A 27,683-nucleotide genomic window follows, 5' to 3' on the forward strand; every position below is an offset into this window, starting at 1 on the left:
TAAAAGTTTAAACAAAGAGATCATCGGAATAACTACACATACTCGGCTTTGCAATCCCAGGCTCTGAGAATTCCAAGCAGCGAAATCACATCAGTGTCACAGATACACACTGGGGGGGAGGAAAGGATGAGTATTTATTGTTGAACAGCAACATTTCTTCATGTTGTTTAAATAAACACACTAAAAGAAGCACAAATTAATGCCTTGGTAAAGAAGTGGAAATAACTGTTTCTGTAGCTTGGGCATTCTCCGACTGGACACTCTGCTTGCCTCAGTAAATTCCAAGAGAATAAAGAACGTTAGCGAGCCCTAGCCTTTCTATGGATAGCTCCTTCAGGTCCAGTATGTGCTTCTCTCCTCTCCAACTGGTGCTACTGGGTAGATCGTCTTGTGAGTAAGTCTAAGCTTCTAAGCGTTCACAGTAGTCACCCCAGCTTCCTTCAAAAGCAAGACCTTGCACAGACAGCTGCAAGAGAATAGAATCATAGAATCACAGAATGGTTTGGGTTGGAAAGGACTTCAAAGATCAGCTAGTTCCAACCCCCCTGCCATGGGCAGGGACACCCTCCACTACACCAGGTTGCCCAAAGCCTCATCCAGCCTGGCCTTGAACACTTCCAGGGATGGGGCATCTACAACTTCTCTGGGCAACCTGTTCCAGTGCCTCACCACCCTCAGAGTGAAAAATTTCTTCCTTAGATCCAATCTAAATCTGCCCTCTTTCAGTTTAAAGCCATTGCCCCTTGTCCTATCACTACACACCCTTGTAAAAAGCCCCTCTCCAGCTTTCCTGTAGCCCCCTTTAAGTACTGGAAGGCTGCTAGAAGATCATCCCGGAGCCTTCTCTTCTTCAGGCTGAACGGCCCCAACTCTCCCAGCCTGTCAATCAGAATTCTCCAGTTTGAGTTTGTTATACCTGTTTGTTAAACCAACAGTCCCATTGCTAAACACAATGTAAATCGTGTCAAGAGCTCAATGCAGATGCATATACGGACAGAGATCAGTTGCAAAGAATATTGTGCTTACTCTAAAAAATAGAGAAACCATGCAGAAGAGCAGCTGCGTGTTACTCTTTCTATACACCTGTTCCATCAGTCCTGCTGCTCTCATCTTCCTCTTCACAGCGAGTACTTAAAGGGCCTACAGGAAAGCTGGAGAGGGACTTTTTACAAGGGCCTGTAGTGATAGGACAAGGGGCAATGGCTTTAAACTGAAAGCGGGGAGATTTAGATTAGATACAAGGAAGACATTTTTCACTCTGAGGGTGGTGAGGCACTGGAACAGGTTGCCCAGAGAAGCTGTGGCTGCCCCATCCCTGGAAGTGTTCAAGGCCAGGTTGCATGAGGCTTTGGGCAACCTGGTGTAGTGGAGGGTTTCCCTGCCCATGCAGGGGGGTTGGAACTAGATGATCTTTGAGGTCCCTTCCAACCCAAACCATTCTATGATTCTATGATACTGTTATGGATGGAGTATGTTTCCATCTGGTCTGTTTCTGGTGTGACTGTCTCTGCCTTAACACGGTTTGAAGCTGTTGCACATGCTGGCCTAGACTTGCTATTAGATATTAGATACACAGACTTCCTCTCAATGTGGAGTATCTGTCATTTCCTGTAAGGAGAAGGAAAGAATGAGTTTCCACCCCTAAGGAAAGAATGAGTTTCAATCCCTTTTCCTGTATTTGAAGTTGTAAAAGCGGGTGATGCACATCTACGTTACAGTACCATTAACACCGGGGCACATCCTGTGCTGCTTTCCTCGTGCCTTTTGATCCATCTCATGCTGGAGAGATTTGCTGCAGTTCAGCATCTAGCTCTCCCTGCGGCCACGTACTACAAAACTATGTTTTGTTTGATGCTATAGAACAGTTCCTACAAAAACACAGAGAAGAGGCAACTGTTTTCATAAGGGTTTCATTTCTATTCCATCATCACCTGTTACGTATTTCATGCTGTTCAGTTCTATAGCTGAATTGCTCAGAAACCCAATAAATCAAAAATGTGACCTAATATTCATCAAGCTCTTTCCGTTTCTGAAATTGAAATGCACCTATCTCATCTCCATCTGCTCTTTGATGCTTGCTTCAGACTTACTCATGATCACACCTTCTCTTATTTCTGCTCCTCCCATTGGCTTTCCTCTGCCTCCAACTCTCTCACTACTTTTTCGTAACACTGCATATCTCTCATTCTTATTTCTCACTTATTTTCCTCAGTAACCATCTTTTTACTTTTCCTTGCTTAGATCTTGGTAAGCTTCTGGAAGCTGGAGTTTCAATGACCTTAAGATGTTCTCGTGGAAGTCTGGCTTCTTCAACTCATTGCTCCAGCTCTACGACCTGATTAAAACTCAAAAAAAAAAAGTGTCAAAACCAAAAGAAACCTAAACCAATGGCAGCAAGAAGCAACTAAAATCTGTTACTAGCTGGACATCAGTAGGTCATAACATCACAGGTTACAGACACACTAACTCCAGGGGGAAAAAAAAGAAAAATAAATCAACTTTTGGGAAAAGTTGGAGGGAGAACACACAAGTCAAACAGACAAAACCTCTTCAATGCACTCCAGATATCGGTCTTACCACATCCAAGCTTGCCACTCTGTGCCACTCCTTTAAAAATGTAAGTTTTTATAGTAGTTCTTCAGTGTTAGTCAAGCTAGATCCATCCACCAAATTAAAAGAGTAAGATTTCCTGGACAAGATCTACACATTTTATGCTTATGTAGTAAAGAACCTAAATTGAGAGCAGCTCTCCATAGTAACACGGGAGTAAAACATCCTAATTCAACATGATTTATTCATCATTGCTGCCTACAGAGCAATTAAAATAATGGATGTTTGTAAGACATTCCTATTTCTCCTCTTGACAGATTGGTAAATGAGAATGATTTTGTAACTCAAAAAACATTCTATTTAAGCTGTTTAAATTAGAATTATTCAGATTTATTCTTTCCAACTGAGAGATAACTCAAGAAGTCCTGGAAATCCTGACAAATGTTTCAGAGTATAAACCCAAAGAAAACTTTTTAGGCTTTAAAACTTCACTGCATAGCTTCAGCAGTTCGATGTGAGCAAGCAAAAAACTCACCCTTATTTCTCACTTGTTCAGACCTATTGAAGAGCTTTGCCCTGCACTTGGAAATTAGAAAAACAGGTAAGTTTTCTTTTGGTTGTAGTAGAAAAGAATCTTTGCAGCCATTTTTAAGTTAGGTAACTCATCGTCACTTCAGAATTCGAAACAAAAACAAATGAAACTCCTTAACTACGATGAAAATCTAAAGAAAGCAACCAAAAAACACACTGTGCTATATATAGCTCATGTACAATTTTCCTTTCCTCAGTTTTAATTAGATCAAGAACACAGACATCCTGCCACGGAGATCACACCCGGAACTGGGCACGCACTGCTACAAACCACTTTAGTCAGTACTGGTAATGCCAACGTGATAACTTTATTCCACTCTGAAATCAATCACACCCTCATCCTTAATGATGCACTGCTTAGTTGGTTGCATTCAAATATGCATATAAACATCCAAAAGAGTTACCGTAACAGTTTTTATTAAAAAAAACCTCATGTACATGTTTCTCCCCAGTACAGCTATGTTTTTCTTAAAAAGTACTGTATGTATCAAACATTTAAGGTTTATCCCATCACTGTCAATTATCTTTGAAGAGCTGTCAAACACCTCCACCTTTAATGAACTTCAGCACAGCCTCAAGAAAAAGCTTTTAGCTTTCCAAACCTATGAGAAGAGGCTTAGTATTTCGCGGCATGAAGACGACATGCCATTACCAAGTCATCTTTGTGTTTACAGCTTTCTTTCCGGAATGATGGAAACTCCAAATCCCAAGTGGTAATTCACACCCTGCATAAAACCAACACAAGATGCATTAAAGTTATTCAGACGACTAGACAGCATTTGGAAAGATCTGTCAACATTCGTGTGTTTAACAGCTCTTTAAAGAGGTAATGGTGCAGATGAAGTACAAGCTTTTTGCCTCAGTATAATACACATTTGAAATGAAAATAAAACATGGAAGACCAATATCTTTACATTTTATTCTTCAGAAAAAGAAGAATCTTAAAGAAAGCATTTAGTAGTCCACTTGTGCTTAAAATAGTCAATGCATGAGAAAGCAAAAAGAAAAAAAATACACATTTTTGTACACCATGATCAAAAAGATAACGTTATAAATTTTCAGGAATTGCACTGTATTTAAAACACTCTCTAGGATCTGCTCCACATCTACGTATGGCTACTGAGGCTGCCTGACACAGTTCCTTTTCCACTTCAATTGCCAACCTGCGGAGGCCCTTCAGGGATGAGTGATGTGAAGAAGGTTGTGATGAAGGACCAAGCAGAAGCCATGAATCCAGGCTGCTGTTCTGTATTGGCATCTTCACCTGCATCTTCTCCGCTGTCTTCATCGATCCCATCATCCATGAGTCGTTCCTTTAAAAACAGAAATGGAAGGAATTCAACTGCTTCTTTTCAGAGCTCTGACGGAGGTAACCAGCAGTAGCTTCCTACATTTAAGTAGCTTCTCTGAGAAGAACCTCCTGAAGAGCAACTAGCACGAAGAAAGTCAGTGACTGAAGCAGAGACAATCAGTAACTGTCAGGCTGGAAAAATACACAATTTAGGCCGCTGGCACAACACTGAGGACAACGCTTAAAGCTTTCTGGTTAAACCAACTACATTTCATAGCAGTTGACTTACTGTCCAGGCATTACAGCATACTTTACGATGTAACAGGAGTCTCAAAAGACACATCTGCTCTTACTCACCATCTCCTCAAGGTCAGGATTATTTGCATGTTGCCCACCACGGTTCACTTCCACGTTATTGGCTGCCTGCTGTTGGCCTCCCTCTTGCCTAAAGGGGAACCATCCAGCTTGATGTCTATGTAAGAAAAGGAAACGGTTGAAAATCTCTCTTTTGAAAGGAACAGAAAGACTTTTCTGCTGCAGCTAGTTACTGAAGTAAATTCTTCAGGTACTTTCAAACAATATACTTCTAGATCGAACGGCTCCTCTTTGATGGCTGGGTTAAAAAGGGTCTTGGTAAGAGCTGTTCTTTGAGTTTCAGAAGTGCTGTTCACAGCCCTCTGTTCCAGAAAGTGAGTAATTTATTCTATATATTTAATCACCTAATCATGGTACTTTTTAGGGGCCTCCTCCCCATTTTTAAGTATTTAAGTTGTACTAATTTTCAAAAGCAGGCTTAATTTTCATAGTTTAAAGTTGATTTTTTTTTTGTGGAAAAAAGAATTTAACCTTCAGCTAAGGCTCAAACCGCATTACCCTTGTAAATTGAATAAGCTGCTCCTACATTTTCATGTGTCTATATTCTAATTTCAACTGTCATATCTGCATGAGAAACAGAACAGTCCTTGTGAGGACTGAGACTGCAGTGTAAGGAAGCTCAATGAATGACATCAGTCCAAAACATGAAGCATTACTGCTCTTTTTCACTTCTATTTGCATCACTAAGGTATTTTCATATATAAAGGGAAGTGATGACAACATTACTAATAGTTCTTAATAAAATAAAGAGAGCACTTAGGTCTTTATGATGCATTGTAAAAAAAAAAGTTTAAGTCCCTGCAGTTCTCTCAGATCTAGTCCCCACTGTTACACCAGCACTACCTTAACTCTGCCTAACACAATTTACTGCACAAATCCCACAGGTTATTTCTGAAACAGAAACAAGCTTATCTCTGCAATTTTCCTTTCATATCCCAGCAGTAAACGCTTTAAGTTTATGCAAGCATATGCTTGACCTATATGAACTTCCTCTCCCTCACCTCCACTTTCTAAACTTTCATCCCAAAATTCTACATTTCTACAATACTGATCTGTTAATATCACCAACATTTAAAAGCACTGTGTTTCAGGTATAAGTGGTATCCAACTTACTGTAGAAACGTTTAGAGAATTATTTCCTTTTTCATATCACTTTCTCTGCTTGTTTGAAATTTATTTTTTTTATTATTATTATTCACCACACACACACACTGTAAAGGAACAGTGCCTAAACTTTTCTATTTGGATAATTTTTCACAGTTTAAACGGATTATACACTAGCACCATACTCCACATACCAGATCTGCAGCTGTACTCAACCGTTGTACTCACAAATAAACCAGCAGCATGGCTCCCATTACCATGACAAATCGACTGAAGGAAGAATAGAAGTATACAATGCTCAGAAGAATTGCTGCTCTAGAGAAGGTGTACATCCAGTCCAGCCAGTCCCGGTTGAAGTCCTCCTCGTTCACTACTGGGCCACCCTGTGCATTCATCTGAACATTTGGGTTCACAGGCCTGTTCTCCTGGACGGCTACGTTTGGTGCTGCTGCGGGCTCATTTGCAGGAGCATGTTCTGAATTTACAGCCTGGGCAACTGCAGGTCTCGCTGGCTCAGTGCTGGAAGTCACCTGAGCTGAAACAGCGGCTTGGCTAAAAATTTAAACACAAAACTAGTTTGTCAGAAAACACACACCAAAATTTCTAAGCCTATTCTTGTCTTCTTTTCTACACTAACAACAGCAAAGTTGCAGATACAATAGATGTCAAACAAACTGCATTTTCCCTTAAATCTTTAGTGAATACATTAATTTTATTCCAATTCAAAACTGGATTTTATAATTTGCTGGACAAAACTTAAGTGTCAAAACAGCACTGCCAGCCAAAATAAACACAGACACTTTGATCCTGCAAATGACATTGAAGTTTTTAATACCTTTCTTTCATTAGTGTAACTCAGAATGACCCAAGATAACACAGACTTACTATTGCATGTAGTACTGACGTGCATACATATGTTGCCACCAGATCATCTGTAAGGGACTGAATGCAGGATACATAGAAAATCCAGCAGGAACACCTTGGCCTGGAAATTGGTTGCCTATATTGCTATAAAATGATTTAAAGAAAAATATTCAGACCTAAATCGCCACATTTATATAACGCACTAATATTAAAAAAAACAATTAAAGTAGCATTCTTCCCCTCGTTTGTCCCCCTACAATAATAATGCACTGAAGTAACACTGAAACACATAGCGAGATTATCCCACCCATTCCAAAAAGCACAATATTTTCATATAAGATATTAATAAGCAAAGTTATTTCTATGGAAAGAGGAGTTATGTTTTTGTACTTGGATATCTGTCACTAGCTCCATCTCTGAGACAAAACCATATTGAAAATTTTTCAAAACTGTGTGTGACTGCAGAAATTCTTCCATACGATTCCTTCTAAGTTCCAAGGCCACCCTTAAAGGCGCTGCAGCAGCTGCGAAGGGAAAACTTACTAGCTCCTGTAACTTTCTTTTAGAAGCAATACCTGAAACACTACTGTGATCAGAGACATGAAGAAACGAACATGAGCAAAGACACCAAACTAATCTTTCAGGTACAGCTTCTGAAGTAAGAACACTAAATTATTTACTTTTCCCCCCCTCCCTCAATATTTTGAGCACAAGCAATTCTCGTCCCTCTGGGCTTTCAACTCTGGTTCACATGCAGGAAATATAAAGCTCCTATACGTAAGTTTTAGGTTTGGCTTTATCTGCTTTTAAACTTCTTAGCCTCTCTTACCTCCTAGAGCACATAGCATGTTTTGGCAAGATTTCCAACAGTTTCCCCAAAGATTCTGATGTAGTGAACTGCAGTAAACCAGGACATCTTTCAGGACAGCATGAGAGCATAAAGCATGAAGAAAAGTTTATTCAGACTGCAGGTAGCAAAAGCTGAGATTGCTGTAATTGTACTGCAGACTACACCTGTTCCCTAAGCAAGGCACTCCCTGCAAAGATATTACGAAGAGATTTCATTAGTTTACCAGGCACTCAGATATACAAGATATGCCCAGAAAGATAGGAGGGAGACATTAAAATCTTTCTTCCATCTCACACATGAATAAGTATTTCACTCTAATTCTGGAGAAGAGTCTGCCATGCAACTTCACAACCTCTGCTAAAACTGTTCGTGTTTGTGTTTTGCTACAACCTGTTTTGACAATGAGGAGGGGGAGGAGAAAGGAAAGCAAAAGTTACTTTCCTGATACTACACACAAACTGAGATAATCATAGGCAATACTCTACGTTTCTCTCAAAAATTGCAAGGGTGAACTGGCAGCCCTGCCGATGCTACTTATTTATGCATAATTAACATGCTGGAACAGCAAAGTTGTCATGCTGCTACTCAAAAACATCAATCATGCTTTTATCTTTATGGCTGCAAGCTTTAAGAATGAGTTTTCCTAGCCCCTGAACAGGCAAACACGTGGAGAAATAATACTCCTCCAAAATTCACAACACGCTGACCCTCAAAACATAAAGATGATTCAAATATTCTACAGGGAGGTGTTAGGTACTACAATGTGGCAAATCATGGAGCAATGTCTCAATTTCAAGCAGGTAGAACACCACATGGTATTTATTTAGCTTTCAAGTTGCTAAGTAGAGCTCAACAAAAGTTGAGAGGCCTCAGGCTAACAGCTCTCCCTCACAGATGTGTCTTTTAGAAACATTACAGGTTTCGAACCTCTGCTTTCTTCCAAACTCTTTCAAAAGTTGCTTTCTTGAGGTCTTAAGAGTTTAATAGTAGATTAGGGAATCAGTCAACCAAGATAAACCACACAAGGTTTCAGTTATGTCATGTTCTTTCCTTTCCCATTAAAATATTTTGGTGAGTTTTTGTCTTTCTCCTTTTTTCCAAACAGCTTTTCAAGGAGATGGGACGTTCTGAGAAACAAGACTTCACTTCTCCAGATCTGACTCGATTAATAAGTAGACATCAATATTCAAGAACTGGCTTCTACCTTAGAATGCCTACTAGCTTAGCAGTGTTTTATTTGTTCATTAAAAATCAGACTGAGGCAGATGATGCCAATCACACAGCTATTAGAGGCTATTAAGTTAGCTTTTGAAATTCAGGAAAAAACTCTAAACACAGGGTAATATATTTCAGGGAGAAGAACCTCTCTAACAGAACAGGCTCTTCTTGGCAAAGCAAGCCAGCTTGCTGTTAGAAGGAAAAAGAAAGTAGCACAAGCTTTCTCCTCATCTTTTTCCCAAAGGAGGAGAAAGAGAGGAAGCACAGTATTTCAAAAGAACAGCAGCAATAGCACAAGAGCAGAGAAATAAATCGGACAGGCACAGGCTTCCAAGATTGGAGAATAAAGCAGAGCAGACAATAGAAGAACAGTTAGACAAGTCAGAAAACAGTTTTTAAGCTTGAAATAGTAAAGGCAGCTTCAGAATATTCTGAAAATAAATAGGCATGCTACTCCTTAAATGCCTAGAAAGCTCAGAATTACTTCCTTTGGTCCATGGAAGACACCTAAAATGAGCTTAAGTGGAATTCAGTTTGAGCGTAAGATCAGACTAGTTAGTAGTGTCATCACGAAGACGCTACCCACCACTAATGGAAAAATAAAACTTTTTATTCAGACTTACAAGCTCAATCTGTCACCTGCATGACTGACAATAACTGCCTCTGTTTAATGACCTTGACCCATAAAGACATCTCATTTCGTGTTAGTCTCTCAGGAGCCTGGGGTTTCAAGTTGAAATGATATTTTGATATCCAAGCCAGGCTGGATGAGGCTTTGAGCAACCTGATGTAGTGGAGGGTGTCCCTGCCCATGGCAGGGGGGTTGGAACTAGATGATCTTTCAGGTCCCTTCCAACCCAAACCATTCTGTGATTCTATGATCCTCCACTATTTATCTGGCTGAGATCAAATCTTCTAGTCTTGGCCCTGCCGAAGAAGTTGATGCTTTCAAAAATTCCAGCCTCTGTCTCTTATCCCCAAGTTGTTGCATATTTAAATTAAAGTTGGTATTATTTATCTCCTCTTTATAGAGGGTACTACATTTTAGTCTGCCTTTTCAGCACAGGTTTGTACAGCAGCTAACACACAGCCCCCAAGCTGCTCAAGTTAATAAATGTAGTAAGATAACGTCATGCTGTGGAGAGTGCTGCTTTTACCAAAATGCAGCTCACATTTTCCTGATACTGAAGAGAGATCAAACAGGACCTATTCTGAGAGGGAAGTGCTCCTGCAAAACACACAGCAAGCAAAGGCTACCGATGAAGCAAGGTATTTACGTCCTAGGACATCCTGTGTGCTGTCAGTCTGTCATTTTGTTGTTGGCTTTCAAACATTACCATGTGCACAATATGAAAACATTTAATTAGATGGGCTGCCCACACTTGACAAATAATCTCCCTGCCTCCATGTTTCTTGTCTGTTTACTGCTTCCAAGGACTCTCCAATCTGTAATGCAAGCCATTTCAGGGCTGAGCCCATCTGTTCTGTTTGCACCTAGGGGCCCTGAAGTCACACATGGAAGCTTTGTGCCAGGAACTAAAAACACATCAAAACCATTATTTAATAACCAAACATTCATGTTATTTATCTGTACAAATTACTTTACTAATAAAAATGTTGCAAAATGCTCAAGAAAACTGACCCTCACATACATTTTCAAACATCTGGACACCTTTCCCCATCAATAGAGCCTACAGTTATTGTGTGGCTGGAGTAAATTTTTGGTCATGAAACAGTAAGAAACATCCACAAGGCAAAGCAAATCTCAGCTACAAAATCTTCATTGTTCCTAACAAGTCTCAGTCTGTGCACAAATCACATTAAAGCCAGATTTCTTTGTCCCAAATAATGTTTAAGAGAGCAGCTAAAAACCAGAAGGCATTTCTTGCTGCTGGAATAGAAGTAGCTGCACACTGAAGCAAAACAGATGCATCCAAGAACATGACTGAAAGCACTAAAAAAGGGTTTTTAGGACAACAGCAAACTACAGCAGGCACTGGCACAGACCATTCGGAGCAGAGCACAGCCAGTGCCCAGCAGTCTGCAGCAAAGATCTACAGTGTTCCATTAAATTACTTGTACAAAAAAGGCCCAAGGTTATTTAGGGTTCATTTATTTGGGCATTTCTTTTCAGGTCAGGACCGCACTTTTGAAGCAAATCTCCAGCCACTTCCTCTTACGACAGTTTTGTTTTCACCCCAGAATGCACCTGGATCACCACCTGGATTCCCTTCAGATTACAGCAAACTGAAAGATGTGTGATTTAAGTGCACTGCTAAGGCTCCTTGGCCAGAAACAGGCACCTATTCCAGGTGACCAACCTAGACATAGTTCAAAGAAGACAAAACCCTGAAACATGTGCAGTGTTCATGTCAGGTTCTCAGCACGTCTTTCAGTCTACAGATCCACTCCTCTCAATCCACATTACTTGCTAATACAGGCATAGACTGTATTATATAATATTTTTATTTATTGAAATTTTTTTTTTTTTTTTCAAACACAGTAATGACTTTCAAACTGATGCTTCCCACTGCATTTTTATTTAATTATTTCAGGTAAGAGACAGATCAACGGTTCTGTTGCGTTTTTCAAGTCCAGAGGCTATTCAGTTCACCATGCATACTGACAAAACACTCACTCTCAGGGTATGCTTACATGAAAAGTGAACTAGAAAAACCTTAAAACTTCTTACAGATCAATAATTTGAACAATAAATTACGCAATACACAAAAAAAAACAGGAAGTAATTTACACTACATCAAAAAACAGTCTTGACAGTCAACCTAGTGTCACCTACAAGTATAACCACTTCTGCAGAGATGCATGAGGTCAGAACAAGGCAAGAGCTCCACCCAGTGCAAAGGCCATTTCCTCCCAGTAGACAGTACATTTCAGATAAACAGCAAAAAGGACTTGAAGGAATTCAGGATGAAAATTAGTAAGACTAGTAAAGTCTAGGTTAACTCTAACAAGACAGCAGCTAAACTGAACGGAAACTAAATAAATTTTCAGCAGTTCTTGACATCTGTTTTCCTTCCAGTGACAGAAACAATTTACTGTTAGCAGGTTCAGAGGTTTTTTTGTTTCAACATTTTCCAAAGAAAGTCTCTAGAATCTATACAGTACTGGGAGAATGCCTTGTGAGAAAGAAACCTTTAAAGCATTCCCTGAGGAAATGGCAGCTATCATCTCAGAATGCACTAGTCTTCCCCTTGAAAGAAAATTTTTAAAAAGTTTAGGAAGCTGCAAAGGTCACATGGGTGAAGAACTCCTAAAGCCGCTTCTTAAGTGCAAAAAAAAAGTCAGAATCTTCAAAGTTACCTACCAATGAAAAGTAACCAGTGTACATTTGTATATCAGACCTGTTATTATGTATGAAAAATGCAGATACACAAGCACTTACATGCCCGAAAACCACCTGCATCTCATTTCTACAGTTGAATCCAACACAGAGAAGTGAGGAGTTACATCTAGTGCTACACTGCCTCCCTGCAAACACACCCAGCATGGGAATAAACACAAGAGTTGGAGCTGTGTGCACACCTGCAGGACTGTGATCTTATTGGCATCACGGAGACACGGTGGGATGAATCCTGTGATGGGAGTGTTGGAATGAAAGGATACAGGCTCTTTAGGAAGGATAGGCAGGGGAGGGGAGAAGGCATTGCTCTCTATGTCAATGACCAGCTGGAATGCATGGAGCTCCACCTGGCAACGGATGAGGAGCTGGCCAAGAGCTTATGGGTCAGGATTAAAGGGAAGGCAGGGACAGGTGACATTATAGTGTGGGTCTGGTTCAGGCCACCTGACCAGGAAGACTGAACAGATGAGGCCCTCTACAGAGAGACATGAGCAACCTCATATTCACAAGCCCTGGTCCTCATGGGAGACTTGACCCACCCTGGTATCTTTTGGAGGGACAACACAGCAGGGCATAAGCAATCCAGGAGGTTCCTGGAATGCATTGATAACTTCCTTCTCCAAGTGATAGAGGAACCAACAAGGAGAGGCACTATGCTGATCCTTGTTCTCACCAACAAGGAGGGGCTGATGGGGAATGTGAAGATCAAGGGCAGCCTTGGCTGGAGTGACCATGAAATGGTGGAGTTCAAGATCCTTAGGGAGGCAAGGAGAGTGCAAAGCAAGCTCGCTACCCTGGATTTCAGGAGAGAAGAATTCAGCCTCTTCAAGAATCTGCTTAGTAGAGTACCATGGGAGAAAGCCCTGGAGGGAAGAGGGGCCCAAGCAAGCTGGTTAATATTCAAGGATCACCTCCTCCAAGCTCAGGAGCGGTGCATCCCAACAAAGAGGAAGTCAGGCAGAAAAACTAGGAGGCCTGCATGGATGAACAAGGAACTCCAGGACCAACTCAGACACAAAAAGAAGGCCTACAGAGGGTAGAAGCAAGGACAGGCAGCCTGGGAAGAACACAGAGAAATTGTCCGAGCAACCAGAGATCAGGTTAGGAAAGCCAAAGCCCTGATAGAGTTAAATCTGGCCAGGGACATCGAGGGCAACAGAACAGCTTCTATAGGTACGTCAGTGATAAGAGGGAGAACTAGGAAAAACACGGGCTGTCTCTGGAAAGAAACAGCAACCTGGCTACCCAGGATATAGAGAAGGCTGAGGTTCTCAATGACTTCTTTGCCTCAGTCTTCACTGGCAAGAGCTGCAGCTGCACAGTCCAAGTCACAGAAGGCAAAGGCAGGAACTGGAAGAATGAAGAACCACCCACTGTAGGAGAAGATCAGCTTCAAGACCATCTAAGGAACCTGAAGGTTCACAAGTCCATGGGACCTGATGAGGTGCATCTGCGAGTTCTGAGGGAACTGGCGGATGAAGTTGCTAAACCATTATCCATCATATTTGAGAAGTTGTGACAGTTCGATGAAGTTCCCACCAACCAGAAAAGAGGAAACATAGCCCCCATTTTCAAAAAGGGAAAAAAGGCAGACTCAGGGAACTACAGGCCAGTCAGTCTCACCTCTGTGCCTGGCACGATCATGGAGCAGAACCTCCTGGCGACTATGCTAAGGGCACATGGAAAATAAGGAGGTGACTGGTGACAGCCAACATGGCTTCACTAAGGGCAAATCCTGCCTGACTAATTTGGTGGCCTTCTAGGATGGCGTTACAGCCTTGGTGGATACAGGAAGAGTAACTGACATTGTCTACCTGGACTTGTGCAAAGCATTTGACACTGCCCTGCACGACATCCTTGTCTCTAAATTGGGGAGACGTGGATTTGACAGATGGCCCCTCAGTAGATAAGGCATTGGCTGGATAGTCACACTCAAAGAGTTGCAGTCAACAAGTCAATAACCAAGTGGAGGCTGGTGACGAGTGGTGCTCCTCAGGGGTTGGTATTAGGTCCAGCGCTGGTTTAACATCCATACTGGCAACATGGACAGTGGGATCGAGTGCACCCTTAGCAAGTTTGCTGATGACACCAAGCTGTGTGGTGTTGTGGACAGGCTGGAGGGAAGGGATGCCATCCAGAGGGACCTTGACAGGCTGGAGAGGTGGGCCTGTGAGAACCTCATGAAGTTCAACAAGGCCAAGTGCAAGGACCTGCACATGGGTCAGTGCAATCCCAAGCATAAGTACAGGCTGGGCAGAGAATGGATTGAGAGCAGCCCTGAGGAGAAGGACTTGGGAGTGCTGGTGGATGAGAAGCTCAACATGAGCCAGAAATGTGTGCTGGCAGCCCAGAAATCCAACCGTGTCCCAGGCTGCATCCAAAGCAGCGTGGGCAGTAGGTCAACGGAGGTGACTCTGTCCCTCTACTCTGCTCTCCTGAGACCCCCCTGCAGTGCTGTGTTCAGCTCTGGGGTCCCCAACACAAGAAGGACATGGAGCTGTTGGAGCAGGTCCAGAGGAGGCCATGAAGATGATCTGAGGGCTGGAGCACCTCTGCTATGGAGACAGGCTGAGAGAGTTGGGGCTGTTCAGCCTGGAGAAGAGAAGGCTCCGGGGAGACCTTCTAGCAGCCTTCCAGTACCTGAAGGGGGCCTACAGGAAAGCTGGAGAGGGACGTTTTACAAGATATGTAGTGATAGGACAAGGGGCAAGGACTTTCAAGTGAAAGAGGGTAGATTTTTATTAGACCTAAGGAAGACATTCTTGACTCAGAGGGTGGTGAGGCACTGGAACAGACTGCCCAGAGACACTGTGGATGTCCCATCCCTGGAAGTGTTCAAGGCCAGGTTGGATGGGGCTTTGAGCAACCTGACCTAGTGGAAAGTGTCCCTGCCCATGGCAGGGGGGTTGCAACTAGATGATCTTTGAGGTCCCTTCCAACAAAAACTACTCTATGATTCCATCTCTTATATGTCAAAAAGTAAGAACCATCATATTCTGATTCAGAATCTAGTGTTGATGATTACAATCAAGGTCTAGAAAAAGCAACCAGAAGCAATAATTTTATCAGTTACATTACTAATTAGATTCACTAGATAAATATTACAGCTGCATTTATCAACAGAAAGTTGAGGGCAGAAAGCATGAAAAAAAATAAAAAACAGCCTGAAGGGGAGCACCAAGAACACTGACAGATTCCTGGCTAAAAACATTGATGTTCATATTAAAAATGTTTCTAAGTGTGATCTGTGCTTCAACATGAACTAGCCAAACAATTTTGAAGACTGAAAAAACCATAACTGTAACTGAACATTTAAAGTACTCTGAAGACTATCGAAGAGCTGAGGATTGCTTCAGTTTCACTTACCCTTGCATTAAATAAGGGAACTGATGGCTTGGTATGGGATTGCTTTGTGCTTGTGGGAGATTACGATGCCTCACTCCATCTGCACTAACGTTCAAAGATGTAGATGAAGCTTCTTGGTTTGCAGGTGAGGCAGCAGTTGATCCAGAACGGTTCAAATTCTTAAAAATAAATAAAATTGAGGTTGGAGATCTTTTTGCCAGTTACAAGATTTACCACGGTGTCTTAAAAAACTACCTTCTTTCACGTTTTGTCACAAGTATTATTGAAAATACAAGCACCAGGCAAGTCTTCCACGGTTTTAATGGTTCTGCAAAGTCTTTAGTAAAAACAGAAATTCAAATTTGCACTCAGGTGCACATATAAACAAAGTGAAGTTTTCAGAAAGACCCAACACTGAGAATCAAAGTTTCAAAAAGCTGAAACAAACTAAAGTTTAAGCCAAAGAATATTTAGTAGCAACAAAAATTCTAATGGCTACCCTTAGTTAACAAAAGTAACTACCACCTCAGGATAAGACTTTATATTCGGAGACAACAGTGCCTGCAGTGGCTAAAATACTGTTCCTCTACTCTGGTCTTCAGCTTCCCCTTCTGCTCATCCTCCTCTTCAATGTGCCAGCTGCCCAACCCAAACCGCTGTGCCCACTGCCAGGGGTGGGGACAGGAAAGTAGCCAGGAACTACTTAGGCTCCCAGAAACACACTTAAAACTAGTGTGGCCAGACCTTCAGTGCTTTCTAAGATCAATACTTAACCCTGGAAGGAGGACAACACCTGGCTTTCCTAGATTATCTGTCACCGTAACAAGACTGCAATTTGAGCATCGAGATGCATTATTTTAGTTTTAATAAATCCCCAAATCCTGTTGCTAAGCATTACTGTAATGTTTACTCAGTAGAAAATCCTCTTCAACTTTGACAACTCAGGAAGTGAGGAGCTGCAATTACTTAAGACATCCATATCACATTTGCCCTACAAAGGAAAACAAGAAAAATTTACCACTAGACAGTGGGGGGGGGAATTAAAAGGAAAAACAAATGGAAGAACAAAGGCCATTCAAGCTTTTGGTTTAGGTTGTTTCCTTCAAAGTATTATGAACTTAACGCTGTGCAGACTGACTGCTTTAAGTTGTCATTGGTGTAATCATTTAAACACGACATTTACAACGGATCTAGTTAGCACGAAAACAATCACAAAGGAGGCCCCCTGCATCCTGCTTGCAAACAGAAATAAAAACAGGCTGTGAACAGATGATGTAACCACCGTCCACTCTCTCCTACTGCTTAAACTGCTCGTGTTTCTGACCATCACACAGCATTCAGAAACAGCACCCTACAGACAGAGGAACGAAGACAGACACCTTATTACTGGAAGGGTACTGCCCATCAATCAACACATCACAGATGAGAAGTACCTACAATGCTATTGTACACGTTCTATTCTGACTAACCTTAAAGAGTCACTTAGTGATACTGCCAGCTCTGGAAAAAGCCAAGAGAATTACAGTGATGAGGACCAAGTCATTAACAGAAGCACTAACTGCCCTTCTGTTGAAACAGAGTACAGCCAAAGAATATCATCATTTTGGGAGGGTGTGAAGAGAGGAAGACTCGAAACACCCTAAACAAAAGTGTTCTGGGAACAGCTTAACTAATAAAACATTAAGAACACTTTCTAATTCTCAGTCTTACAGACACCACGACTACTTTGAAGCTACTAAGTACTGGCCAATTCCTGTCAAGCAGAACGAATGCTGACCAAGCTCCACCTGTTCATCTTACAACAAGGGCACTAATCTGACTGGTCTCTTTTCAGCAGAAAAAATTTTCACAAAACAAATCAGAAGGTTTTTTTAAAAAAATAAATCTGAGTAGACTGTTCAATTTCTGCCAAGGATACAGAGAGAAAGGAAAATGCACTTTTTGATAAAGTGTTAAAAATAAAGAACAGCTTAGAAAAAGTAGTGCTTTATAATCTAATATACATAGTTGTGTTACAATTTGAACAAAGGTCATCTTTGTTTAAATAAAGTAACACCCTTAAATAATCAAGTCTAATTGTACAAATTCATATGGCATGCTCTACTTTCACCACACTATTTCACAGTCAAATTTTAAAAATTAAAAGACAAATTCCTGGAAAGCTTCCTCAGTGTAGAAGAAATTCATGTCCTATGCATGAAAAAAAACTCACAGAGCTACTGCTGGAGGTTGAAGCTCCGTGACCTTCTCTACTGGTGCTGGGTTTTGGAGAACTTGGGGGTGTCCGGGAAGTACATACCAGATGAACCATATGATACTCATCTTGCTAAAAATTAAAGAAATTGAAGAGCTAAAGCAACAATATTTGAGAAATTTACAAACAAAAAACATCTTTAAAAATCCACTTTCAATGTTGCATTTGCATTCAGTAAAGAAACATTATACAACATGGAGAGATCATAAAGCAAAGCTTGAGCCTAGCACAAGTCTACTGTTTCACAACTAACGTTTTCTTAGCAGCACAATAACACTGAACATTCACCTACCCCCAGCTTTCCCTGGAACTGCAGTACAGCAGAACCAATGGAGGACCACACGGAGAAACTTGCGGAAGAAAATCGTCAGCTTTACTTTTTGTTTTGGAAAAATGTCAAACCCTTCACAGAGCTCCGTTTCTCTGAATTTACACTGAGAGTTAATGAAGAGTTTTATTCAATAAAGACATCAGGGTAAGTGAAAAATGTAGGCACTGGAGTTCCACGAACAGAGCAAGGTAAGAAAAACGTACCAGCTATTGCCTCCACCTCGCTCCAGTCTTAGCTTTGCTCCAGCCTCATCTGCAGACGCCCAAGTGAAGAGCCCCTGCAGATATTCCACCCTCAGGGAACCCTACCTGAAGCGCTAGATGGGACTTGAGTATTCCTAAACATTAGAAAGTGATGAAACAAACCAGTGGCACCACTTAGAGCCACGTCAGTGTGCAAGTAATCAGCCTACACCAATTCTTCACAAACACGCTCCCCTCCCCAACTCTGAAGTCCTAACAACTTCAAGCTGAAGCTATTCCACTGTACCAGATGAAAACATCCCATTGTAACAGCGTGCCTGAAGCTTAGATGGCCATAGCAACACGAACACCTACGACTGTATTTAAACTGCACACTACAGCTTCTTTAGTAACCAATTTTTAAACAACAATATAAAAAAAATTCTGTCTTCTTCTGAAATCGGTGTGGTGCAGTCAAGCTGCAGTTTTTATGAGATGACATTTAGAAATGCCAGGCTTGGAGGTTGTTTTTTTTTTTTAAAAAAAAAAAAAAGATTAAGAAAAACATTTACACACATGCTCACTCATTTTTAAGTTTTAATCTTCAGGAATAAAGAAAACTGGTTAATGGCTTTGATACGCCACTGTGCATCACGGCGAGCACAGCCTATCCCTATCCACATTTAAACTCCTGCAGGTACCAGTTCCTGGCCCCCAGCAGCCTCATTATTACCTTAAGTGCAATTTCTTACTCATCAGTGACAGCAAGCAGCCATCAGAGAGCACTGAAGGCAGGTGACCAGCATTCTGACCACACCAAAAGCCTTTCACCTAACTAGTTACCTTCTTTCTAGACCAGAACTTGTGCCACTCCGAGAGGCAAAGGAAGCTAGAGCTACTATCACTTGTAAGCTTTATTCAAGACGACAGTTTATTGTAATACATTTCTACTTACACATCACATGTTGAACACCACTATGCTCGAAGAGTGCCACAGCTTATAGCCTCAAGGTATTTTGTATCAGTGAAATGACACTGCTCAGTATCAAAGAGCAAGTATCACACAGCTAATTTGAGAAACTGAGTAAATCCTTACATAACATCAGGAATTTAGAGCTAATCAAGTAGGAAGAATACAGCAGAGAATGAGATTGAACTTGAGTAATCATACTTTTTTTTCCAAAAGCTTTCATAAGCTTGAGCACAAAAACCTCCTCGTCTCCAAACACACATTTTTAACTTTGTCCTTAAGACTGATGAGTGTGTTTCTAAATTCACTAAATTTCTTTCAGTAAACCCAAGGCCTATAGCTACTAAAACACCTTTAAAGTCAAATATAGCCCTTGTACAGGGAAGGAAGACATTAGTTTGGGAAAGTTTCTCCTCTGGTACATAAGCAAAGTTTGAAATTGTGTTTCCTAAAATTAGTCTGCTGTACAGGTCGAGTGAATTTAAGAGATTCAGAATTCATTTTTTCCTTAATGAACAAAACTAAGCTTTGAGGTAAGTTATATAAGAATTTTCACCAACTTTTAAGTGGTGCAAGATATAAACTGGTTGGCAATAGTCCAGCTCCAGTTTTCTAGTAAGCCTATACACCATAAATTTCAGTCATTTTTCAGTAAGCAGTTAAATCTAATTTAATAAAATCTATTTCAGAACACAGATTATAAAGTAACAGTACTATTCTGCTCAACGTTCCTCTGCACCAGTTTCTTCACACTTAACACACAGTTGCCTACTTTCACTGAAGCATTTTTCTCCTTTAGAGACTTTCTTCCACACTAAATATTAAAACGTAACCCACTCTTGCTCTCTGTACATTGACTTTTACCTTAATGCTTTAAAAAAAAGCACCATTACCAACACCCAGGTACTGTATTACAAAGCTTACCTATTTCATAGGATTACAAATTGTATAACGACCTAAAGTATTTTCCAGCTATAGCTATTGATGCATCCTGATCTGTTTCACAAGGAGTTTAAAGACTACTCAACATAATGCATTGTGTTTTCTGTTACCATCAAAATTGAAACAAGGTTCTTGATAATCTGCCCTAATATCACTTTATTCCATACATTTTTAAGAACTTTACTAACTTAATGAAGTCTCTATTATTTGGTAGCATTGATTTCAACTATTTGAACCAATTTCAAAACCAAGTGCCTGTTTTTCAAGATTTCCTACATCAGATATCACGTGTATTCAGGATTTGGATTGCATTTAAATGTTGACTGGTGAATCCAAAGCTAGATTAGTAAAATTATTTTTTCCAAGATGAACCAATAGAATTAAAAAAAACAAAACCACACACAAAACCCCCAAACAAAAAACCCACTGCAAGAACTGTCAAACATCATCAGGAACAGCTGATAGCTGACAAACAAAACCAGGACAACAAATAGCTTTCCCAGAAAAATCATTCAGGAATTGAGAGTTCTGGTTTTGCGTATAAAAAAATATAGTACCCTTAATTTGCTTATACAAGTGCTATTTTTAATATAAGTTCTTGGATTTAAGTATGTACAAGAAATGAAATGATGTCCTAAATCAAGACAAATTTGTTAAGTGATTCTGTTTAGATCCTAGTGGGAACTCTCCAAAGAAGTTACTCCACACTACATATCACTAGTTTGGGACTTACACAGCCTACTTGCTCTCCCACCAACCAGAAATACGCCTCCATCTGCAAGCATCACACTCCTACACACAAGGGATATTTGAAAATACATTTTCCTGAACACATCAGCATCATATGGTTACATCTCTCAGCACAACAATGAAAATTTGAAGCTGAACAACACAAATCTAAATTCCTATTTCCCAAAAAAGGGGTTTTGATCAAATATCATATGGTGTCAACATAAAGCTTACTTTTCTGAGAACATCTTTCAGCTGCAGGTGATCAGGAAGCAGTCTGCCAGAATACACCAGTCTCTGATCCTTTGTAGACTAGGAGATGGGACAAAGAAAGGAATTTAGCTTTTTCCTGCTGTACAGATACACAGCTGGAGATAACATTTGCAGATGAGACAACCCCTTATAACTCCAACCACCAACAGCCTTAAAAACAAGTCAGAAGCTTCACAAGTCCAACTCACAAATTAATTCCATAAAAAAAGGAATTCTGCTCTTGCACACTCAGCAAGAGTGCCATAACAATTAACAACACTTAACTGGCAAATGCTGCTCAAGAAAACTATCCAATATATTCAAAAATTCCTTTATTTTGAAGGTAATTTCCTCTTTACCCTGCTCCCAGGCACTTGCTGAAAAAGTAGATGGAAAAGTAGCTGGGGCAAACTAAAAAAAAAAGTTAGTAGAATGATGGAATCATAATTAAAATACACAGAAGACGGGCACAAATTTCAGTATTTTTTGACAGAATTTCTGTAATTAGTCCCTGCCCCCATCCTCACCCCCCATAAAAAAAAATATCACAAGAGGAAACAAGGAAGCAAGCATTAAAAAGCATGAAGCAGCAACAGGATTTTTATTTTTCAAGGTAGCCTTCAAGTTTTGGTAAGCTTTTTTGCCAGTTCTTACACTTCCACAGTTTAAAATATCTTAGTAATGCAAACAAATTATTTTTTTAAACAAATTATATACTATTTATAAGTTAATAACTTTTTAACTATTCTACATGGAAAAGATAACCATTTCTTTTCAAAAATCATTCTTAATTTGGGGCTCTACCCTATTTAGGGTACCTATCTGCAATAAGACGTCCAGTACACTAAAGCAGAACATAGAAAAATTGCCTCACTTTTTTTTTCCCCTCTGAAAAAATCTAGTCATAACACTAGAAAAAATTATACATACTCTAAGCAAATAATTACAAAACGTACACATTAAATCTATGAAACTCTTGCTTTAACTTTTTCCCCCAAATTCATACTAGCTAATTTAATTCATTATTAAATACTTATCTTTAAAAAACGGTGCACAACCTGCCACATATAGTACAGAACTGCTTATCATTTCTATTGAAGAGTAATTTTCTATATTCTTCTGCATTTTTCTGTATTTTAATTAACGACATAATACGCTATTTTTCTAAGTCTTACAACACAGGGAACTAGTTATTTGCAGCTCCAATGGATAAAATACTGCAATGAATTCAACATCAATGCTGTACTATTTTGTTCACATTTAAAACATTAAAAAAATGCCTGTCTCTCTCACGAGAGACTGAGTTCTTTTGAACTCTACCATTGTGGTTGCTCCTTTCAAGCAGGAACAGGCTGCTAACAGAATCCAAACTTACAAAAACTTGCTTGCATTTTGTATTTGGGAAAGGCCTTAGAAAAACTGGAATCTGCAGCGTGCACAAGGATTACAGAAGACCTCTCAAAGCAGACTACTACACAGCCTCCAGTACTGCTCTTCAGCTCCCTACAAAACCACAAAACAAAATGTTGAGTGCTGTTAATCACATTAAGCTGGAGACATTAATGAGGGAAGATGAGGTTTTAAACCCCACACTCCTCTCTACATAACTTAAATACCCAACTGTGCACTGTAGGATTATCGCTTACAATTCTCAGGGTGAAAGCCAGCCTGGAATTCTGAAATGTAGGGGATTTAAGTGTGAAAACACAGTAATTCACATATATGCCAAAGTAAATGGAAAGGCATTCAACTCATCCTCTGCCAGAGGAGGTTCAGTACCACACCTCCTGCTTCAAGGAACAGCATGCTCACTGCTAGCCCAAACACTGAACTGTGATGGAAAAAGAATTCAAAAATATATATATAAACAGAGTGGCCCCATTTTCAGAAGCAAGCACATATCAGATAAAATTATTCTAGAACTTAACGTTTAGAATGAGGTGGAAGACAGTTTTCAGATCACAATGCAAAAGGTATGTATTTGAAATTTCAAAATTCATCAGCTATTGTTTTTTTAATTCTATTTTTCAAGCAAGACTCCTTCTGTCATTCCTAGACCCAGTTAGCTACATCCAGCACATTACCAAAACCACCAAACCTAAGTTAATGCAGCAACTTCCTTTAGAAACACAGAGAATCTCTGAGCTATCCTGTTTCAGCTACAAAACTTCCATTGTTTTGGTCACTCTTCCATAGCCTCTCTCCCGCTCTTCCATAGGAAATAAAAATCTAAACAACCACATCTGGTTAGAACTGTGGGTAAAATATATGCTAGATGATAGGTACCACAGGAAATGAGAAACAGCAGTTTTTAATTAATGTTTATGGGTATAATCAATGCAGCAGTTAAGGCACTGAATGCAAGATCTGCCAGACTCACACATACAGGTTGATTTTCCAAGTTTTCTTAAATAAAAATTTCATGTAGGGACACTGTAACTGCAGTACTCTAGCTATGGAAAATTGGTCAGGGAAAAAAAAATATTGACAAATGTGAACCTTAGTATAGATACGACACAATAACAACAACTAAACTAATTGGAATCTGCCTCTACTTGGAATTTGCACCTATTTAGCTAACTTGTTTACACAAATTAACCCGGAAAAAAAAAAAAAAAAAATCACAAACACCACTGTCTCAAGGCCTAACTTCTTGTTAGCTTATTATAGTAATCTCATTTTCTATAGATATAGTATTAATAAATCGTAAATTTAATGACAACATTTACAGTTATCAGTTTACCGACTGATTCACAGATGCATATAGGACAATGAGGCAGAAGTCACGTGTGGAAACTTAAAATGCTATGTATAGCAGTGGTAGTAACTGATTTCTATTTTACACCCTTAACTTCAAGAACACTGCAGCATCTGTGTTCTGATGCACTCCTGCACATAAAAATAAACAGCATTCTAACAGAATAAATAGCATTATTATAAATAAAAAGCATTCTAACAGAAGTTATTTCCAGGACCTATCACATTCAGAGAATGTCAAAATTTGATCAAAAAGCTTTTGACACTGATCTGGTTTAAAAAAAAAAAAAGGAGAAAAAAGCTCCTAAAAGCATAAGATTTAAACAAATTTTAAAAAAGCTGTAACACTCGATGTCAAAAGCTATCAAGCCAAAAATACACTTTTAAATTTTAACTACACATAGGAGACATCCTCCTAAACACCTTTCTCTCCTCCCATGGCATTCATTTGAAAGGTTGTATGAAATAAAAGTTGTGTTCAGTTACTAGTTTAATTCGAGGTACAGTAAATCCAAATTAAATTAGAATTACTGGCATAATTTTCACTAAAGAAACTCCTCATTCTTTAACCCAGAACAATTTTGAGGCTTCTGAACTAGTCATTTAATAAGTAGATGCATACTGAGGAATCAATTTTCAACAGAAGAAAGATGTTCCAGGAAACTGAAATTTAATGTTACACTACTGGTTAAAACCTACAGTGCAACGTAAAAGCCTCCTGCTCATTAAGGATTCTTCTTATTTAGCAAGATGATAGGATGAGTCAGAAAACGAGTGTTTAAACACAAACACGTCACAGCAGGTTCCAGTGAAGAGGAGGAAGCAGCAATCAGCTGAAGTCGTGCATTTGTTTCTTTTACAGCACACAGAGTTACTCACAGCAGTAACTAAACCCACAAACTCTGGAATTCCGCTGAACAGATCTCACTGTGCCAGAAACACAGCTTAAAGTTGTTGTCTTCTTTTCTTCTGCTTTCTCCAAAAGGCAGAAAGCCCCTTTCTGACACAAAGCCACTATTTCGAAGTCTTTCTCCCCTCCCCAAAAAAAGAATCCAACAATATCAGTAACTCTTCTATTGAACTACGTGAATAATAACCATTTACAACCTTTGATGTTTTCTACAACAAGGTCTAGGCCCATATGCTGCTACTGCAATGTGGAGGCAAAGTCACACTTTCTGGAACAAATGTTCAAAAACAGTGTTCTGTATGACCACCGTTCTAAACGGGTACAGAATTATCTTTCTGTTATTATCTGTTTGATTTTTCACAGCTTCTTTTTAACTGCCCCATTTAGAACTCAAAAGAATTTAGAAATAAATCGTAGTTTCCTCAGTGAATAAAAAGAGATAAGCTCTTCTATTTAGCTTTAAAATGCAGTCACAGCTGTCATGCAAGTTTGCAGAACATCTGAGAGCAGTTTTCAGCACAAGCTCAAAAAAAAACAGCTTTACTGGGGGAGGGGGGAGACGACGACCAAATAATTGTGGAGGTCGCTCAATTTCATGTTTCGAATAATATTATGAATAAACGTCTATGCTCCACACCTCAGTGAATTCATTAGATCCAGCGATATCACTTAAGTACTGTAATTACTTCAGACAGAACTCTCACGTTCACAAAAATCTGTCTTAAATTAACTTGAGATATCTTAATTCCAGTTCCTAAAAAAGTTAAATAGAGTATTAATAAGTCTTCAATGATACCACCTTTCAGAACACTACTCTGTTACCTTCTTGAACTAAGAAGCAACTATTTTCATTTCCAGCTGTTCCGAAAGCAGAGCGCCAGCCATCGCCTTTCCACAGGCAACTCTCTGGCAACAAGACTCTGGAATTTTTGCAGAGCACCTCAGGAAAGCCTCCAAAGTTCAATTTCCTTTCCAGGTACCACCGGCGAGATGAGGAGAAAGGGCTGTTTGACAACTCACCGGCTTGCTGGGGTAGACGTTGGAGAGGTGGGATTTGAGCTTGCCCACAGTCCACTCCAGAAAGCAGTTAATGGTCTGGTCGGTGTATTTCTGGTTGGGCGCCTTGATGATGAGGGTCACCGGGTGATCCACCACGCTCTGCTCCATGCCGCTCGGAGGAGCTCTTCCCGGCGGGACGAGGCCGCTGGAACCTCGGGGCGAGGCGGGCGGGCTCAGCGGCCGGGGGCGAACCTCCCGGGGGAGCCCATCGCCGTGTCGGCGCCCTCACCGCGGGCACGGCGGAGGCGGCCGAGGTCTGCGCGCCACAAGCGGAGAGAGGGGCGGCTTAGCACGTCACAAACACACCCCCCTCCCCCCCAGCCCTCCCTCCGGTAACCACCGGGACGGGGCCAGCGGACGCGCCCTCACCCCCCCGCCTCCCGCCCCACGGGCCGGCCGGACACCCTCCCGCGGAGAAGGAAAGGAAACAGAACAGCCCGGTACCCAAAACGAGCCCGCTCGGGCTGGGCCCCTCCACCCGCCACGCCGCCTCGACCTCCAGCCCGCTGTCGTTCGCGTAAAATGGAGACCGGAAGCGCGGCGGCAGCGGCGGCCCGCCTCCCTCGGCGGCGCGCTCCGCTGGGGGGCGCCCGCTGGCCGGGCCGGGCGGGCGGCGCATGCGCGGTGCGCTCCGCCTCCGGGCGGGCGGGGCGGACGGCGCATGCGCGGTGCGCGCCGCCGCCGCCGGGCGGGCGGTGACGCAATGGCGGCCGTCGGTACGTGAGGCGGGCGGGCGGAGTCTGAGGAGAGCTGCTCCCGGTGAAGAAGGGGAGGGGGAAAACTCTGCTGGCGAGGCAGGGCTGGGGCGTTGTGAAACGGCACTCTGCAGCGGGGCGATGTGTGGGGAAAAGCGGGAAGCGGAGCGGCTTCAGTCTCCCCGGGCGCCCGTGGCGCGGGTTGTGGGGTGTCCGGCCGCTGGTCCTGTCAGGGTGTTGGTTCACAAGACGGTCTGAAGGCTGAAAAGGTTAAATACTTGATAGCAACAGAATTAAATCTTTATCGCTTGATGTGAGTGTCACCTCCATCACCGTTTTGTGGGAACGCCTCAGTGTATTTATCCCAAATATCCATGTGAGGTCAGCAAATACTGTTATAACCAGAGCGAAAGCCTAGGAAGAGATCCGTCCTATGTCGCACAAGAAACCTGTCTGAGATCACAAATTTCTGAAGTCCCAGAAAAACTTCTGATTATCTATCTTATAGGATTTTCCGTTGTGGAAACAAAATCCTTTAAAGGATAACCTTGGAGTTTAGTGGCTAAAGGGACAATGAATAAGGAAAAAATTCAGGTCGTGATACTTCTGCTAAGGATTTCTGCTGTAAAAGTCGGCCTTGTTATCTCGGTAAATTGCTTATGAAAATAAATTGTCTCTTGAAAAGAAACAAGAAACAGTGCTTTTATTTATTTGCTTCAGTCTCTGAATGCTGTATGTATCTATAGATGGCACAAGAGTTCCAGACAGATTTGATTTTTCAAATAGATAGTGTCCCTTTAACGCCAAAGAATCATACCTTTTGTTAAGTTCTGCAGTATGAGCAAGGAGTGAAGCACAAAAAGTCTGCTAATAAAGAGAGGACCCTAAAGAACTCCAGCATCTGAAGGGAAAGATAAAAAGAGCCTGAAGGAATATCGTTAGCACCCAGGACCTAATTCTTCCTTTCAAAAAGAAGCTGGATACAAACAACAGCTAATGTGAAAATTTGCAAAAGCACTAATTTTTATGTTTATTGACTTCAAATTATTTTCC

The 27,683-nt window shown here is 41.0% G+C and overlaps 1 protein-coding gene across 6 annotated transcripts; it reads right to left on the reverse strand.

Annotated features, from left to right (window-relative positions):
* Nucleotides 1-3,562: 3,562 nt before the first annotated feature.
* On the reverse strand, nucleotides 3,563-26,113 carry HERPUD2 (HERPUD family member 2). Of its 6 annotated transcripts, XM_086615190.1 has the most exons (9): nucleotides 25,897-26,113; nucleotides 21,192-21,269; nucleotides 17,762-17,875; nucleotides 15,571-15,728; nucleotides 7,605-7,691; nucleotides 6,797-6,919; nucleotides 6,140-6,463; nucleotides 4,790-4,904; nucleotides 3,563-4,454 (listed from the first exon to the last, which is right to left on the reverse strand). In XM_086615190.1, the coding sequence occupies exons 1-9, from the start codon at nucleotides 26,041-26,043 to the stop codon at nucleotides 4,293-4,295; spliced, it is 1,308 nt and encodes a 435-aa protein (XP_086471316.1). In that variant the 5' UTR covers nucleotides 26,044-26,113; the 3' UTR covers nucleotides 3,563-4,292. The 6 variants fall into 6 exon arrangements, with proteins under 6 accessions (XP_086471316.1, XP_086471317.1, XP_086471320.1 ...); XM_086615191.1 differs by lacking the exon at nucleotides 7,605-7,691; XM_086615194.1 differs by lacking the exons at nucleotides 7,605-7,691; nucleotides 25,897-26,113 and adding an exon at nucleotides 25,064-25,165.
* Nucleotides 26,114-27,683: the final 1,570 nt, after the last annotated feature.

Source organism: Tauraco erythrolophus, chromosome 7, assembly GCF_009769465.1.
Source record: "Tauraco erythrolophus isolate bTauEry1 chromosome 7, bTauEry1.pri, whole genome shotgun sequence".
Classification (NCBI taxonomy): Eukaryota; Metazoa; Chordata; class Aves; order Musophagiformes; family Musophagidae; genus Tauraco; species Tauraco erythrolophus.

Excerpts from the sequence above, each read along its gene's own strand:
- HERPUD2 (XM_086615190.1), bottom strand. The coding sequence starts at position 26,043 with ATGGAGCAGAGCGTGGTGGATCACCCGGTGACCCTCATCATCAAGGCG. Across the intron at positions 6,920-7,604 it reads CATGCTATGTGCTCTAGGAG|CAATATAGGCAACCAATTTC; the intron begins GTAAGAGAGGCT and ends ATCATTTTATAG. Across the intron at positions 6,464-6,796 it reads CGTCAGTACTACATGCAATA|CCAAGCCGCTGTTTCAGCTC; the intron begins GTAAGTCTGTGT and ends TTAAATTTTTAG.